Below are 18,157 nucleotides of genomic sequence, written 5' to 3' on the forward strand. Positions count from 1 at the left end.
TCACCGGCCTAGCCTAGGCTGTTTCTCCTGGTGTCAAGTGAGACTCAAGGGTGGAGGGGGACGTGGGGACCCCCAGGAGGAGCTGCCAGACAGGTGACAACTGGGATTACGACCACATTCGCCACCAGAGTTCGGTATGTACCAAGTTCCCCCAAGGAGATGCGCTGACAGGTGCTTCAGGGTTCTCACAGGTTTCCACCCTTCAGTTGCAGACCTGAATCATCCGGGGAGCTTAAAAAAATCTGTGGCCCAAATTTCACCCCCTTGACATTCCGATTCATTTGATCTGGGGTAAGGGCTGGGCATCGTTAGGTTTTAAAGCATCTGATCCCCAGGTACTAATGGCTTTTAACCCTTTGGGATTACAGATGCCTGTGAGAATGAGGGAACCAGGGATCCCCTCGCCAGAAAAATACAAGATGCATATTTAACTCATCCACGATTTTTTCAGTTTTACTGGTTTCACGACTCATTAAAGCTCACCCACGGACCCGAGGCAAAAGCTCAGGAGACAAGCATCAGGGTTTTCTGAGACCCACAGTGTGAGCTCCCTCCCCGGAGCCTGCCCTCTGGGGTCGCGGGGCTCCCGTTCTTCTCCAGCCGACCCTCGGAGGAGGGCGAGTCCCAGGGAGCGGGGTCTCGCCTCTCTCTCTCTCTCTCAACCCTTCTCCCCCCGAAAGCCCAACAAGGTCGAGCCGTTTGGTGGGGACGCCGGGGTCGCCGGTACCCCCGGTGGGGGAGGGAAGCCCCAGGTCCAGGTTTCCGGCGCAACCGCCTCACCCAATGATGAGGAAGATGATGCGCAACGGCTCGGTGGCGATGGTGAAGATGTAGAGGGCGAGCGCAGGCCCGAAGGCAATAAAGGCGCAGCCGAAGAACACGGCCGCCGTCATGGCGACCGCGAAAAGCGGCCCGGGGGCCCGGTGGGAACACAGGGCGCGCGCTGCGCTGACAGAGCCGAGCGCAGGGCGGGGCGGGGCGGGGCGCGGCGGAGGAGCGGGCAGAGGGGCGGGGCGCGGCGGAGGGGCGGGGCAGAGGGGCGGGGCGCGGCGGAGGGGCGGGCAGAGGGGCGGGGCGCGGCGGAGGGGCGGGGCAGAGGGGCGGGGCGCGGCGGAGGGGCGGGGCAGAGGGGCGGGGCGCGGCGGAGGGGCGGGGCAGAGGGGCGGGGCGCGGCGGAGGGGCGGGGCAGAGGGGCGGGGCGCGGCGGAGGAGCGGGGCAGAGGGGCGGGGCAGAGGGGCGGGGCGCGGCGGAGGGGCGGGCAGAGGGGCGGGGCGGGGCGCGGCGGAGGGGCGGGGCTCATGGCCGGCTTTCAGCCCCACGCCGAGTCCGGGGCCTCCCTGGGCGGCTCCGCCGTTCGGGATCCAGAGGCCGTGTTTGCTTGCAACTTTCGGGCCGGAGCAATAGCGCCCCCTACTCCTCGCCTTCTCCTCCCCCCCCCCCCCCCCCCCACCGCAAGAACACAGCCATCAGGCCACCGAGTCAGTTGCGAGGCGACTAGGAAAAAGGGAAGTCCCAGCTCGCTTTGGAGCCGAGAACGGGGAAAGATTCCAGATCAACTAAAGAAAAACAGCGCAGGACACAGGAAGGATTCAATCTCTAAATAAGAGTCTTTTTTTAAAGCGCTTTTTGCCATTTGCATTGTTGCGGGAATTCGTGCTCCATCATCTATAAAACCCAAGCTGGGATAGCAGTGACCCAAGCGACAACTCATAGACAGTAAAAGGGTGAAATAGTGGTGGGCAAAGCTGTCCTCAGGGTTGTTTGGGCGAGCCGGTTTTATTTTTTTTCCCCCTCAAGTCTTCAAAAAAGTTGTTTTTGAAGGCATTTTCTGATCGCCCTGAAGTGACGGTGACAGCTCCCTGCTCTGTTTTTATTTGCTCGTTTGTCTCCCATCATCATGTAAACTTTTGGAGGGCGGGGCCTTTGTTTTGTTCTTTGTCGTTTCCGCAGCACCTAGAAGGTGCTCACTAAATAGCTATTCAATGAATGAAATAAGTTAAAAACTGGAACTTAAAAACATTTGCTATTTTATATTAATTTAACAATTTCTGAGAGGTTTAAAATTTAAAACCAGAAGGTTAAGTTCCTCGATTATTCACACCTAAGATTTTTCTCCGTGTTTAATGGGAATAATCATTATCTCTCATGGGTTATTTTCAGGATTGTGCCTGCACAGTAAGTGCTATGTAAGTGTTAGCCATTCCTACTCATTCTTTTTTTTTTTTTTAAGATTTTATTTTTTCCTTTTTCTCCCTAAAGCCCCCCAGTACATAGTTGTATATTTCTCGTTGTGGGTTCTTCTAGTTGTGGTATGTGGGACGCTGCCTCAGCGTGGTCTGATGAGCAGTGCCATGTCCGCGTCCAGGATTTGAACCAAGGAAACACTGGGCCGCCTGCAGCGGAGCGCCCGAACTTAACCACTCGGCCACGGGGCCAGCCCCGTACTCATTCTTTAAGGTCTGTAGTGAATAAAGCTCTTGGACGTCAACACTGAAAAGACAAACACCAGTAGACAAAAGTTGGGACCTGACTGAAAATGTTTTGCGGTTCATCTCTGAAAATGGGCCTTCAAATAATACAACTACAGGTATTTAATTCTTATGATAAAATGTCACCTTTGCCCGTTTAAAACAGACATATATGTTTTCCATTTACTCCACAGACGACTTCTTCATTTTGGAATGTCTTATTCAGCACCTATGGAAACTCAGGTTGGGACAACAGTTCAAAGTGTTAGAGTGACTCACCATTAGGCTTTCTTTTGGTTCCATCCTGATCAAAGTTATCAAATGCAATTGCATTACTTCAGCTCCATCCAGAAATGCCTTCACAAGAACATAAGGTAAATTAAGTAAATTAAGTGTAAATTAAGATGTTTATACAAGAAAGGGCCATCTACCTTTTCTCTCATATATGTTATAAAACTGTTTCATTATCGTTGTTCAATATCTCTGATAGATCCATGCTTTACTATTTGAGTTCAGGGAGGGAAAAATTTTCATTTCTCTTGACAAATGCATATACTCAGCTTGAGAGCTGACTCATAATATTCAGGCTTTACCTGGGCTTCCAGGAAGCTTGGAGCTAAATTTAATAGTCAATTATAGCAACTATTCTTGTGTGTTTTTTTAAATCATAATTATTTGCATGGCTTCAGAATATGACTTATTCTTTTATCCCTATTTTAATGATTTGATTACCTGATTTTAATCAAGATCTACATGTCTTGGTTAAAGCTGCCTCAAACACTTTGGAAGTATGCAACTCAACATGCAGAGCTGGGGGAATTTGTATTCATGGTATTTTGACCATAGTTCAGTTCAATCTTAGTCCCCTAGTCCAGTTAAAAAATGGGAAGGCAATGCAATGAGTCTGGACCCTATCTGTGAAGACATCTTTAACTGATGTCTGTTGGAATAGAAAAGAAAAAAGCAACTAGACCAAACTAGCAAAATCACCAATTAAATAGTCATCTTCAGCATTCATGTTTCTTTACTAGAAAACTTATTTCAAGTTTTCTCTGAATAATGGCACCTTACATTTATAGAATGCATTGCTGTTTTCTATTTACAAGTGAGGAATTTGAGGGTAAGTAGTAAGTTTTTATGAACTTAGTAATAGTTTCCTCCAAAGACTTGGAAACATAAGGTACTAAGTGATGTTGGGAACTAAATCCCTAAAAGGTAACTGGGGGAAGGAAGCAGGCATACACCATGGATACAGATAGAGACTGCTGAGAATTCCTCAGAACTAACTGTGTGTTTGGGGGGGTGGGGGAGGAGTGGTGGCAAAAAGCAATACCACATTTTCGTAATTTATCAAGTAAGGCTTTGACGTACTTACCAGTAATTCACAATATACTAATGAATTCGCTTGAGCTTTGTGTTCTGGTAGTGCTGATAGATTTCTATTTACTCAACCATTTGTGCATTTATTCAAAATGCATACTGAATGCCTGCTAAGTAGCAGGCACAATGCTAGGCACTAGGAATACACCAATAAAACAGATGTGCTCCGGTCTCCATGGAGCTCACCATCTAGTGGGGAAGGCAGACAGGAAAGTATAGGGTGCTATGCAGGATACAGGAGTGGGGAGGGGCACTCGATCCCAACTTGTGAGATTTAGCTAAAGATTACACCCACTCATTCAGGTCTCAGCTTAGGAGTTGGCAAAGCCAGGAAGCAGAGAAGAAATGGAAGGACAAGTTGGAAAGGCCTCATAGTGAAAGAAAGCAGGGCATTTCTGAGGGACAGAAAGTAGTTCAGGATGTCCTAGGAGTGTGAGGAGAGGGACAAGAGATAAGACTGGAAAGGCCAGCAGCTTAGAGTTTATCTCAAGTCACAGGTTTATCTAGGGGAGTGACATGATCAGAGCTCCTTTGTAAAGATACGGGAAATGGGATTCAGACAGGATGACTTTGGCCTACTGCAGGCCTGAGATGGTGGTGGCCTGAATCAGGGAAATAGCAAGAGTCTGGAGAGAAGCAGACAAATAGTGCGAACAGAATTTAGTGACTGAGGAGCTATATGGAGTGACAGAGAAGGAAAAATCAAGGATGATGGCTTCTAGAAAGGTGTATATATATGAATTAATTAATTTTATTTGCTATGGGGGCATTCTCATATAACCCTGGAACCAATATTAGAAAACCTGAATTTTGAGGGTAGGAAACATTGAAGAAAGTGGGAGAGAATTCACTCAATTTATCAATACATAAACAACATTCTGGGTGATTTATCTTGTTAAAAGGAGATTCTTCTGCATTTAATAAAGATTAAAATAGTGTAAGATATTTAACAAAGGCCATAATAGTGTAAGGTAAGAGACAGAAAAAAAACCCAGATAATGAAGCATCTCTTTTTATTGCTGTACTTACTGAGGCATTGATGAATTTACTCCAAATCCTTCTTTAAGTTAAAAAGTGGAAAACAAAACAGCTCCTAAATTACACTTAGTTTTTTTCAGCAACATGTTAATTTTGATGACTGTTGAAGTCCACTGATTCTTTCAACATTTATTCAACACCTGGTATGTGCCAGGCTCCTTACTGGGTACCATGGATACAAAAACTGAAGACATGGCCCCTGCCCTACAGGAGCTTTGAGTTGACTAGGGAAGGAAAGTAAATAGGTAATTTGAATCCGGTGCAGTGAATGACACTTTTGACATACACAGGAGAGGGTTCCTAACCAGGGATGAGTTGTGGCTGAGGTTTTCCTGGCAAAACCCTTACTGACCATTGAAAGATAAGAAGTTAGCCAGAAAAAGGGTAGGAAGTCAGCAGAGGGAGCAGCAGAAGCAAAGGAACAAGGTATGATGTGTTTGCGAACAGCCGTTACCGGTGAGGTTCAAAAGATGGGTCTGAGTTAAGGTACGACAAGATGTAAGGCTGGAGAGAAAGATATGGGGATGGCAAAGGACTTTGTTTGCCAGGCTAAAGAGCTTAGTTTTTATCCCAGGGTTATGAGGTACCACTGAAGGATTAGATTTGGCAGTGACAGAAGATTCTAGTTTTAAAAATCTGTTGGCACTGTGAAAAGTGGATGAGAGGAGACTAAGATGAGAGATTGATTTGGAGAGGTTGCCGAAATCTAGGCTAAGGATGAGGAGGCCTGAACAAAGACAGATGCGGAAAAGATGGACAAATGGATAGATTAGGAAGAGATTAAGGAGCTAGGACACAGAAGACTTGGAGGTTGATTAACTGTTTGGGGATGATGGTGCTATCTATTATAATGGAGAAAAAAGAAAGAACAGGTTTCTCCTCCTGGGATTGAGGGTTGTTGGCAGGAACTGCTGGAGAGGAGAGAAAAGATAGAGAGTTGAGTCTGAGTTTCAGACATGTTGTTTGATCCAAGGGGAGATGTCCAGTAAGCTGATCAACTTTGAATTATGGACCTCTGGAAAGAGATTGGGGCTAGAGATACAAATTTGAAATTATTAGTTTCCTATTGTTGCTGTAACAAATTGTCACAAATTTAGTGGCTTAAAGCAACACAAACTTATTCTCTTAATAGTTCTGGAGGTCAAAATTTATGCGATGAGTCTTAGGCTAAGGTCAAGGTGTCAGGGCTAGGCTGGTTCTTTAGGGGAACATCTCTTCCCTCACCTTTTCCAGATCCTAGAGGCCACCCACATTCCTTGGCTCATAGCTCTGCATCACATCACCCTTTCTCCCTGTTTCCATCATCACATTGCTTCCTTCTGACTCTGACTCCTCTTGTGTCCCTCTCATAAAGACCCTTGGGTTTACCTAGGGCCCACCTGGATAGTCCAGGATAATCTCCCGTCTCAAGATCCTTAACTTGATCACATCTGCAAAGTCCCTTTTGCCATATAAAGTAACATTCACAGGTTCTGGGGATTAGGAATGGATATCCTTGGGGGCTATCATTCAGCCTACCACAGAAGTTATGAGTATTTAAGAGCCATGAAAAAGGATGAAATTATTTTGGAAAAGTAGAGAACGAGAAGAATACTGTTACAGAAGCTAAGGGAAGAGAACATTTCTGGGAGGGAGAGATATACTGGTCAAACGCTGCCAAGAGGTTATCCAAGATAAGGACCGCAAATTGTCCGCTACGTTAGCAACTAGGTCATTGTAAGCACAATGTCAGTGAAGTGGGAGGGGTGGAAGCCAAACTGGAATACGTTGAGTAATAATTGGCAAATGAAAAACTGAAGACAGTAACATAGGCAACTCTTTGAAACAGCTTAGCTATGACAGGAAAAAGAGCAATAGGTGAGAGGGACACGAGGCAGAGGAGTGGGAGGGTTAAGGATGCTTAGATGCTGAGGTGAAAGGGACAACACAGGGTAAGTGTTTGAAGGGGTAGGAGAAAGAGCTGCGGGTTCCCTAAGAAGCAGGACAGAGGTGGGAGGAAGAGGCAGAGAGAAAAGTACGGAATAGGAGGAATGCCTCTGCTCCAAGAGGAAGGAGGTGAGGATGAGGGGAGATGTAGAGCAGCCAGCCCATGGTAGGCTATAGGTGGGGGAGGGACAGGTGGCTAAGGTGGTTTTAGACTGATGCTTTTCTCTGTGAGGCAGGAGAGGAAAGATCTGTCTACCAAGAGTGAAAGGAAAGAAGTAGGAAGCCTGAGAAGAATTAGCGTAGGTTCAAAATAGTTGTGTGGATGAACGGGAAAGGCTATGACTGGGAACATGCGCAGGCATCGTGACAGAACATCAACAGCGCTGGGGCCATCAAACTGTGTTATTTGGAAGTGAAAACAACAGAAACTAAACTCGCAAGGACGAAGAAAGGAGGGGTGATCAATTTAAGGCTGCAGTTCTATAACAGAATAACCTCAACGTATTCTGAACTAAGTATGAGCAGGAGATCTGGCCAATTTTCTAAGTCTTTAAACAACTCTAAGTCAGATGTTCAGCTTTCTAAAATATCTTAAGTCTACCATGGTTTGAGTTACACACCTAGCAAATGTGAAGAAATACTTCTTTTTTTTGCTGAAGAAGATTAGCCCTTAGCTAACATCTGTGCCAATCCTCCTCCACTTTATATGTGGGACACTACCACATCAAGGCTGATGAGTGGTACAGGTCCACACCTGGGATCTGAACCTGCGAACCTGGGCCACGGAAGCGGAGCATGCTGAACTTAACCACTAGGCCATGGGGCTGGCCCCTGAAGAAGTATTTTTAAAATGTACAATCCATTTCAGAGAGTCATGAGTATTTCCATTATGCAGTTTTTATTTTAGACGAACATTATTGTAAAAAAAAGTTCACCTGGAATAAAATTCATTTTTTTAAAAAAAACACAGCATCAGTATCAGTACACAGTTAATGAATTGGCTTAAACAAGATTAACCACATGACAGGTCCACTTTATCTGCAGGAGCTTTTCACATTAAGCCATTGGAGCAAAAGTAAAATATGCTGAAACATACATAGTAGGATAATTGTATGGAAAAAGTAGATATTTCCCATTGGGGCATGATTTTAGTCAAACAGTTTATGGTATTTTGCATTAAAGGAACTGCAGTGTCAGCTGCAAACAAACAAAATAAAACCCATCTGTAAGGCCATAGGAATGAATTATAACAATTAAATTCACATTTTAAAAAAGGTAAGAACATGAAACAAGAAGTTCCATAGTTCTTGGCAATAAGAAATGCAACTGCATATGGCACAAGCATTTCAAAAAATGAAGGTAAAATTTGAAAATATTCCTAAAATAATTGTTTGCTAATTTTCATTTCTGTAAATTTCACTTAGATCTTTTCATAGTGAACATGACACCTGTTAATTTTATTAGTCTTAAAAGACTTGATTCTATTGTAAAATTGTGCTAGCATTTGAAATTTTATTAGCATATCCTGTCCCTCTAGGACAAGGAATTTCATTTTTAGACATTCCTTTTTTCCCCCTTTCTTTGGATATAACAAGAAGGAAAAAGGAATGTCCTTTCTGTTAAGAGAAAAATTCTAAAAAACCTGACAGCAGAAATGAGTGATTAAAATCTGAGATAAGTAAACCAACATAATGAAATGCGGTTTTAAAATTTTAAGCTTAAAAGCTCATCTTTAAAGATTAAGTACTAAATTTATAAAGAAACCTAAGTCATGAACTAGAAAGGAAAGTCTGCTTAAATGTATCACTTACTGTTCACAGGAAAAACTTTATAAGCCTTAATACAGATTCTCAGCATTCAGAAGCTGTAAAATGGAGTAATAATCTCTTATTTAGAAATTTCTGCAAACATTTATCTATATTGCACAGCTAAATTTATTAATGGTGACAGAGAGATAATACTTTTTGTGCACTATTGGATATGACATGTATGTTCTATTCTAAACTAAACTACCTCCTACCTTTCCAATGATGCCTTTAGTTTAAAACAAAACATATAATCTAAATTGGGATGGATGCTTAAAGGCTGGCTCACTGTTTTTCTACCAGATATTAGAATACTAGTTAGCTAAATGAGGTATAATTAAAAAATAGTCCTTCAAAGTAAAGAGTATAGTCTTCTGAAAATTTATACCAAAGACTGCACAAAATGTTTATGTCAATAGTAAGAAAGCCTGCAGCACCTCCTAATGATGCACAGGTGGATTATTTTCTCATCATCTGTCTAAAGTAAAATATAGCTAAAATAAGTTCCCAGTGAAACGGTTTACAATCAACTGATTTACATGCTACTTAGTTACAGCACATTTTCATTGTCTGAGACCCTCAGACTCTATTTGAAAAGGTCTAGTCCAATCATTGTCAAAAGTTAGCACACTGATAATAAAGTGCAGCCGCTAAACCAGTAATACTGCTGCAAAAATCTTCATGTACCTTATCCATAAGACCACGAAAATGTTCACACAAAACTAGATTTTTCAGTTTCAGCAGGGAACAGACAATTATCTGTCACTAAATTCATCTACAAGTAGAAAAAATAATGCACTATATGTACATTATTAAGCAAAGTGGAATATTTATTGGGTCATTTTACCATGCAGAAAGTGAATTTCCTATGGTCTTAGCTTGAATTATATACAATTTAGCAAAGCTAAATGTAAGAAAATAGCAAGGACAATTTATTTCTATATAAGAGAGCATATCCCCCCCCACTTTGCTGCTACTTCAAAGAGCACTTTTAGACTCATCTAACTTGTACAGACTCTTTCAAAGGGAAGTTCATGGAGACTAGTTATTAACTCATATGAGATGAAAGAAGGAAGGAAAAAAAGCAAAACATTCTGTTAAAAAAAAAAAGCTAACCACAGAATATGTCAGTTTTGGTTTGCAGACAACCCCTGAGATAGAAACCAAAGTGTTAAGACACCAAATAGTCAGAGGTAAATTACTAAGAGAATTACATTCATACATGGTGTCATAGCACTTGCCTTTTAGAAAGTACTTTCTTACCATCCACAAAGCTTAACTGCTTGGACCTTTTTCAGAAAATTAGTGACTACAGGATGTTTCTAAGAAATGATTTTTTCTTCCTAAAAATATATCTAATTTTAAGACAGTAGACTTACAATCAACTTTCAATCAAGGAACTACTGATTATATGGGGACACCAACAGGTGCCTTTAAGCCTATAGGTAAGTACAAAAAAAATCAAAGAGGCTGAAATTTCTCAACAGTAAGTTTAGTGTATCCATCAAAAATAGCTCTGGTATATTTGCTGCCAATAAATTGTGTGTAAGTTTTCAAACAAGTTGTAAAGGTTCACTGGTCCAAGCACTCTAATGATACATCTTAATCTGAAGTGGAATTCTGCGGTAACAAGCAATCCATGTCCACTTTCATCTCGCGTTCTTAACTCTCAAGCATGATGGTAACCTTTGTGAAACAAAACAGGCCTAAAAGGAAGAATAATCATTAACAGAATACATTTCCCTAATCACCTCTTCATCACTCCCTTCTGTGTTACGACACTGAAGGCTAGAATAACAGCGATGACATGATGATCTGAATTTGGCACATAAGTTTACACTAAATATTTGTTTTTCCTATGTGATGGTTTCATCTACAAAAGGTATTCCAGTACCAGTGTTTGCTGAGAAAGGCAGCTAAGCTTTTGTTTGGCTTTGGCCCATATGACTAGACCAAGTTCTCTAACAACCAACCTGAACAGATGGAACTGGGTTCTAGACATTCAACAACAGCTATTTTAAAACTGAACCTTGCTCATATTTTCTCTAATGAAAAGGCAAGACTTTTCCTAGAGGCTGCACTAGGTCTAATTACTTTTATTTAAGGGGGGAAAAAAAAGTCCAAATAAAAACAGAACAAAAAACATTATTTTCACCATTACCAAGAACTATCCCTATTAAATTTACATTAACAAGTTAATCTCTCTCCGTATAGGTAAGCTTCCTGTCAACTAAAATCTAAATCTAATTCTTGTGAACTCTTGCAGACAGGGATTATGGTGGAAACTGGCTATTACAACTAAACCAGCAAGCTAAGGAGTGAACCTAAGAAAAAACATATTACATATGCTGATGTGACAGAACCACAATTAGATGCTGAAATAAAATCCTAAATGGTAAATCTCTCTGCCTATGTAAAATTTCAGCTCAAGAAGTTCACAGTTAGAAGCAGACAACATTGTTCAAATATGTTATGTTTTAGATAAATGAGTGGTTACAATAAATCAAACGTTGAAGACAACAGCAAATACAAACCCAGGAAAAGTGAGATGAAGGTCTTTTCCAAATACCGTTTCTATAGAGCGGGCAGAGGCAATCAACTGAAAAAGTGATTATTCAGCTACCCAGACTCTGGCAGAAAAGTCAGGAATGAAGCAAAGCTCTAAACAATCTGAAGAAATAAAGAAATTGTGGCCTCTGATGAATAGATGGGCATTTTTATGATAAATTTTATCAGAATTTAATGATTCCTATTTAAGAAAATCATAAGTCAGAGCCCTTAAATAAATGCTATCAATGCAATAACATTTGGCTATATGAACCAGACCAAGGGTCCTTTAATTTTAGTATATTAGCCTCTGCTTTAAATGCTCTACTCTTTTTTAAACATCCCCAATTGCACAAATTTGTCTGGGACTTTATGAGATAAAAGTGTGCAAATAGGAGTCTAAGATTGTGCTGTAACAGGGAAGGGTTAACACTGATGTGCAAAGTGAAAAAGAAAGATAGCAGCTTCTGCAACAGGCAATAAAACAAAGAAAAAACAAGTTAAGTCCTGCATGTGTCTCCACTTCATTGCTTCCATGTTTGAAAAAGGAGCCTGTTATCTTGATAGGCCATGAGGCTGGAATCCACTTGGCATTCTGTCTCAAGAGTTCTAGGTTCAGTGGTGCTCTCAGCAGCAGCTGGGCGATGTGATTCTGAGGCTGGGTGACCTGTGCTTTCAGAGAAGCAGGAAAGGGTCCTCTAGGTGTGCTGCAGTCTCTCAGAAAGAGTTCATCAAAGTAGCGAACAACGGAAGAAACTGGTCTTCTTTGATCGGCTTTCTGTTATTTTTACTGGTCCACCTGCCCCTGATGAATTGCTGTCATTCTAAAAAATGAAGATAAAGTTACCAAGGAAATAAAAGTTTCATGGTTTGACCGCAAATATCTAAAAAATAAAAATACCAATCTGTATCATAATGTATATTCAGTAGTATTTTATTAGAAAGCGGACTAGAGTTAAGCTCTGATGTTGTCTGTTTCTTTGGAAATGGTGGATTAAAATGACAAAACTGTTTCTAGGATAGCACCTTTCATGCTAGTAATATATTAGATAGGAAGCTCCTATTTCCAGTTGAAAGAAATTATAGCCAATGGAGTGTAAACTTTCAAGGGTAACAAGGGAAACAATGTTAAGATTGGTATAGGCAATTCTGCAGTTAGAGGTAAGAAGAGTTGGTGACATAAGGTATACAATTATATCCAGGATTCAGGTTAACACAAACTTTCAAGGCTGTCCTAATGATCCATCACTGAAATCATTTCAAATTTAAGCAAACTTTAGCAACTTCAAGATCATAATTATATACAGACATAAATATCTGTCACATGAAAACAACTAGGTAATTTTATGGCAAAAATTTAACTTGTGTCATTATTTTCATTATTCCGATCTAAATTCAATTAAAGACCACTTAAAGAGCTAGATGAAAGAAGTGAAACAGCTGCAGTTCAGAAATAAGAAGAAACAGAAGATAACATCAATATCAGAAGATAAAACTGAAGAAACAGACATAAGAAAGTTCAGTCAGGTGAATATGTGAGTCAGGAAAAAAATGGGTTAATGTCAATATATTATAATCATCTATTCTTTTAATCAAATAAATAAACAGCATAAATAAGAAAACAGATTTTAAAAATAGCATAATAAAAAGAAAAATTCTAAGTAATACAAACCATTTTCCTGTTGAGTTTTGTCATTATGTCTCGTGCAAGTGTAAAAAATGCCTAAGGGTAACCCAAAAATTTCATTATTATACATTTATAATACATTTTCAAATAAAAATGCAGAATTTCTTCATTATTTCATTATAAAATATAAATATATTACTTTGAAGTTTTTAATTGAGAAAAGAAAATAATTATAATCATAGTATACACATAAAGATCGTCTCTTATTTTTCAATTACAGCATAAACATTCCAGTGTTATCCAACTGCCAGTCGTGCAGTCATCAAATATTTCCTGCACGTAGTATCTGGCACAAGCTCCCCACACGACACTCGCTGAGTTATGGGCAGCCTCCTCAGTACTGAGAGCACCTGCGGGGCAGAGGCTCTGTCTAAGCCACCCCTGCATTCCCAGACCGAGACACAGGGCCTGGTCTGGGAGATGCCAAGGATCTATTTAATGCTCTGTATTAACCTAGAGCTCTAAAATCTGTTTTCACAAAAATCTCCACCTTTTGTTCTCAACCTCCTCTCTTTCAATTATCTTTACTCTTATACCTGAGAATATATCATCTTCCACATCTTAACACTCCAAAATCCCAATAGTTCCCACAGCGCAGCTAAATTCCACACAGAGGAAATCAGTTCAAATGGAAGCAGGATAAATCTGATTAATCTCAGTGCTATTTTATGCCTAGTGTCTCTTGACCCCAACCAAACATTTTTTAAATCTATCATCCCTACTTTCTTTCTACAGAGCCAAGACTGTTAAAGATTCTTCAGTTGCATCCATGCTAAACCCACTGTATGTCAGTCTCTTTCTTCCCAACCACTCCTAATGCCCCGAAAAATGTTCAGCAAAAGGATTACTTCTAATCAAGTCAAATAGAAACAATATGATAACTACTATCATCACTCATTGTCAGTGTCTCACTGTCACACTGGTCACCTGTGAGTCTAAGTTTCTACATAAGCCCATCCCTGTTTTTATGAGGCTAACCACACTAAGTTAAAACTCTGGGAAAACTGCTAACTTCTGCAGAACACCTAGTCAGAATAAGCAGTTTGAGCAACTCTCGGCTCTAGATTTCCATAACTCGGTGCTCTCTCTAAGCCACAGCTGTGATCCGGGTGCAGGTACCAACAGAGACCTAAGCCTGCTCCACTAAGCCAGGGTGTGGAGTTCATTCTGTGGGGGCAATCCTAGGTGAGCCATCTCAGTGACAAAGGTCTTCTCCTGTCTTCACCATTACAGCTGACTTAACAGGCTCCCCTCTTTCTGATGGAGGGAAATCCTTCTGTGGCAAGCAGAAGGAAGCATTTTTCTGCTTGTCTATGCTTATGGAAATAAATCAGAAGATGCTTCCTGTTTCCTAACACCCATTAGCTAACCTGAAGAAATGAGTGTTAGTTATTTACAACAAAGAGAAAGCTCTGATCAGTATCCACTAGCACATAAAGTCATTTAAGTCTCAACTTTCAGCTGTGATGTTGTGGTGAACAATGAGGAGCCTAAGAGTTTAAATGTTTAGGAAACCATCACTAGTACTGTTAAGTGAATTACATGTACTAACACATATTATTATTGTTATGATCAGTTAAAAAAATGTTTTTAAAGAAGAAAATATTATCAATAATTCAGCCCTTGGTGCAGAAAATCTATTCTTAGAAGACTTCAGATGATTCGGTTTTCTTCAACAGTTAACTTACTGAAAATTTATTAAAGCTACTCTCTGATAAACACAATTTTTTATTTCTACTAAATGCCACTGTGTTAGAATGTATCATGCTTAATCTACTTCAAATGTGAACATTAAGGGAATCTGTTCAATAAGCTAACAGTTTAATTCTCTCTTGAGAGAGTACAGACGTACAGACGCCTCTCCTGCTACAGGCTACTACAGGATGACATGAACTATGATAAATGAGCAGAGGACACTGAGCTTGGTTGGCTAGTACAGGATTTCCAGCTTCCCAAACAAAGGGCAAAACTGAACTCAAACTGAACTTAAACTTCTAACTTCCGTTCAGTGAATCTTAATTGAGCACTCTAATATATGCCCTGTGGAGGCTGGGCGCTGGAAATTCAACCACCAGGCTCCACACAAAAGTCAGAGGCACAAAAGTTCACACAATGGAGGTGGAGTTCACATGGGCATTCACTAAGTCAGCAAGGAACAAGGCTTTGAGAGTGCCCGAGCACAGGGACCCAAGCATTAGTGCCTCTACGAACGAGTCCCCAAACGCTGCTTTCTTACCTCTTCTACATTGGTACTGGATTTTGCACTTGTCTCCAAGAATTTAATCCCATAGTCAATTGCTAACTGAAAGGCAAAGAGAAATATTTAAATTCAGTGAAAGGTGCTTGACTACATAAGGCATCTATATTTTTTAGGTTTTCAAAGTTCCAAAGGTAGAGTGTCTAGTTTAGAACTCCTGTAGTTCTCAAACTTCTTTCCTTGCTTCTATTGGGTTTGGAATTTAGATATCTAACTTACTCATCATAAATAACATGGCACAGCTTCCACTCAAAACATAGCCTAAGTACTTCTCTTTTTTTTCCATTATATTTTTAGTTCTCTAGTATACTTACAAGAAAAACTATGAGACAGACACCCACTCCTACCATTAACTTGGGATTCATCTGCCCCTTTTTTATGCTCCTTAAGTAAATTCTCCAACAGTTACTATACTGACTTTTAATTATTTTTTAATAAATTAGTGCATAATAGAACAAAAGCTTAAAATACGAAGTTTTGCTTTGTTTCTATTGATTGAGACAAATTGTGAATTCTTCCATATTTCCACCTACTCCCAGAGTTCCCACTTCATTTACAATAAATATCAAGATTAAGTGAATGTTTTTAGGGGAAAAAAGTGTGCAGTCAGATTGAAAAACAGAATGCATTTTGCATGATTTGCTAAAAAAAAGGCTAAAGCAAAATTCTAAGACTTAAAAATTGAAGGCTCTAAGTTAATTTAGAAAATGTCATAGAATTAAATACGTGCATATAATAAACTCTTACTTTACAGGACAAAAAACAGAAATGCCTAGAAATGACTTATAAATGACATCCATAGCTTGAAGATTTACAAGGAGTTTATCCATCATGACCTAAATCTACTGAGTAGTAAAAAATTCTTAGAAAAAAATAATGAATAGGACAATGACTACTATTGAAACTTTACCTATCCTGTTACTTTTTTCAAAGAGAATGAACTACTTCAACTTGAGAACTGGGCATTTTCACACAGCTATGGAAGAAACAGCCTGAACTCTAAGCTGCAGGCATCTTAAAAAGGACCAATTTGTATCTCCCAGAAAACAGCAAATTCTTTAGGAATGAGTCATGACTACACAGCATATGGAGTTGGATCTCGAATACTAATTCACACCATTCAAGTATGAATTACGTCTCTTTGTTGTTTTTTTAGGAGTAAAATATAGATTTTTTAAAACAAATCAATAATTAAATAATACTAAGAAAATAAAGGCTTGATGTGAGTGAATTCTAATCTTTATGCATTCAGTTCAAATTTACCTTCTCCCCTCTTTCTTTTGACACTTGTCTTTTGTCATTCATGTCGCATTTGTTACCCAGGATCATTCTTTCCACATCTGACGAGGCATGCTGCAGGGAGAAAATGATATGTTATAAAAACAGCCTGAGGAAACACAGTTATTCAACAGACAAATTCTGACCTGCGAGAAATACATCCATGAATTTAAGAGACAAATAATCTTTCACTCAACACAAGCCTTGATTCACAGACAAATGTAAAAGACGGGAGGGAGGGCAAGCTACAGCATAAGAGCACATGCAGGCTGTTTTCTCGAAGGCATGCCATCATTTTCATGGCTTCTTTTGCACGTGAACAAACAGAAATAAAACTTATTGTTATCTAACAACAAAACTTCCAAATATTAGTTTGGGTCAAAGAAGAAAACAAAACTCTGGTAAGCCAATTTGAAAGAGGTATTCTGGATTCTGAAATACTTAAAAATAAATTCATGTAGGTTAATATAAACGTGTACAAAACCATTTCAGAGTCAGATTTCTTTCTGAAATGTCGAAGACTTAAAAAAAAAACTTAATACCAATCAATGTGGAATTAAACCAGATTTCAAATATCTAAGATGGAGAAAATGTTAGAAGGGCAAAATGACAAGTTGCTGGAATAAAGGTGTATTTTTGCCAAACAGCGTGATGCAACAGACAGAACCTGGGAATCAGATGTTCTAATCCTGGCTCTCCTTTTTGAAGGCTAGACAAGCACAGACAAGTCACTTCTTTCTGACCTCAGTTTTCTCATATGTAAAATGGGGACTTGGATTAAATTATTTTCAAGACCCGGCACAAGTTTAAAATTCTGTGAAACTGCTCCTCTTCTGCACCCACCAGTTCAGCAGAGTGGTCAGACTGGCCCGCCCTCCATGGCGCTCCTCACAGCAAGAGGGCCTGACCTGACCATGCCCTACTTCTTAGCAGCTCAGCTGCCTCTTAGAGACAGGAGGAGCCCTTTACAAGCACCCAGCAGGGATCATCATTTCAGTAGCAACTTGATGATCTCCGGAATCATCGTTCTCTTTCCATACATACCTCTTCAATGTTTCTTATCCAATTTTTAATATTGTCAAAGGACTTTTCATTTGTGATGTCATAGACCAGCATAATTCCCTATAGGAGAAAAAAAGATCTTAATTTAGTACTTTATATATTTAAAGTTATAGAATGTAATGTCAATGTATTCCTCCTCTCCAGAAACCTTTTGTTTGTCCTTTGTTTCTGTCTTTATAAAAGGAATAATAAGTTTTTTTTTAAGATTGGCACCTGAGCTAACAATTGTTGCCAATCTTTTTTTTCCTGCTTTTTCTCCCCAATACCCCCTCCCCAGTATATAGTTGTATATTTTTTTAGTTGTGGGTCCTTCTAGTTGTGATATGTGGGATGCCACCTCAGCGTGGCTTGTTGAGTGGTGCCGTGTCCATGCCCAGGATTCCGAACCGGCGAAACCCTGGGCCGCCAAAGCAGAGTGCACAAACTTAACCACTCGGCCACAGAGCCAGCCCCTAATAATAAATTCTAAAAGTACAGAGAAGCAAAAATAAATAAATTCTTCCATTGTCTCACCATGCAAATAAATACTCTGTTAACATTTTCACTGTTAACCTTTATCAATGAGTGATTATGGTAAAGGTGATACTCCCTCTCTGCCTGACTTCACATGATAAGAATCGACACCAACCGGAGCGGAAAGAGTGTTTAAGTTAAAACAGACATACCATGGAAAGTGAGAGGCAACGACTTCTGTCGTGCACTTATTTA

General features: G+C 40.1%; 2 protein-coding genes across 2 annotated transcripts in view; both read right to left on the minus strand.

The window, feature by feature from the left end:
- APH1B (aph-1 homolog B, gamma-secretase subunit) overlaps positions 1 to 980 on the minus strand; it is a 68,251-nt gene extending 67,271 nt beyond the window's left edge. The window contains exon 1 of the mRNA XM_044764768.2: positions 781 to 980. Within this exon, the coding sequence (XP_044620703.1) occupies positions 781 to 893 (113 nt within the window). The 5' untranslated portion in view covers positions 894 to 980. The remainder of the gene's footprint in view (positions 1 to 780) is intronic.
- Positions 981 to 7,694: 6,714 nt separating this feature from the next.
- RAB8B (RAB8B, member RAS oncogene family) overlaps positions 7,695 to 18,157 on the minus strand; it is a 66,999-nt gene continuing 56,536 nt past the window's right edge. Inside the window, exons 4-8 of the mRNA XM_070500443.1 lie at positions 17,432 to 17,509; positions 16,373 to 16,462; positions 15,089 to 15,154; positions 12,838 to 12,888; positions 7,695 to 11,989 (exon numbers count right to left, since the gene is read on the minus strand). Coding sequence (XP_070356544.1) covers positions 11,897 to 11,989; positions 12,838 to 12,888; positions 15,089 to 15,154; positions 16,373 to 16,462; positions 17,432 to 17,509 — 378 coding nt within the window. The 3' untranslated portion in view covers positions 7,695 to 11,896. The remainder of the gene's footprint in view (positions 11,990 to 12,837; positions 12,889 to 15,088; positions 15,155 to 16,372; positions 16,463 to 17,431; positions 17,510 to 18,157) is intronic.

This window comes from Equus asinus, chromosome 2, assembly GCF_041296235.1.
Source record: "Equus asinus isolate D_3611 breed Donkey chromosome 2, EquAss-T2T_v2, whole genome shotgun sequence".
NCBI classification, from domain to species: domain Eukaryota; kingdom Metazoa; phylum Chordata; class Mammalia; order Perissodactyla; family Equidae; genus Equus; species Equus asinus.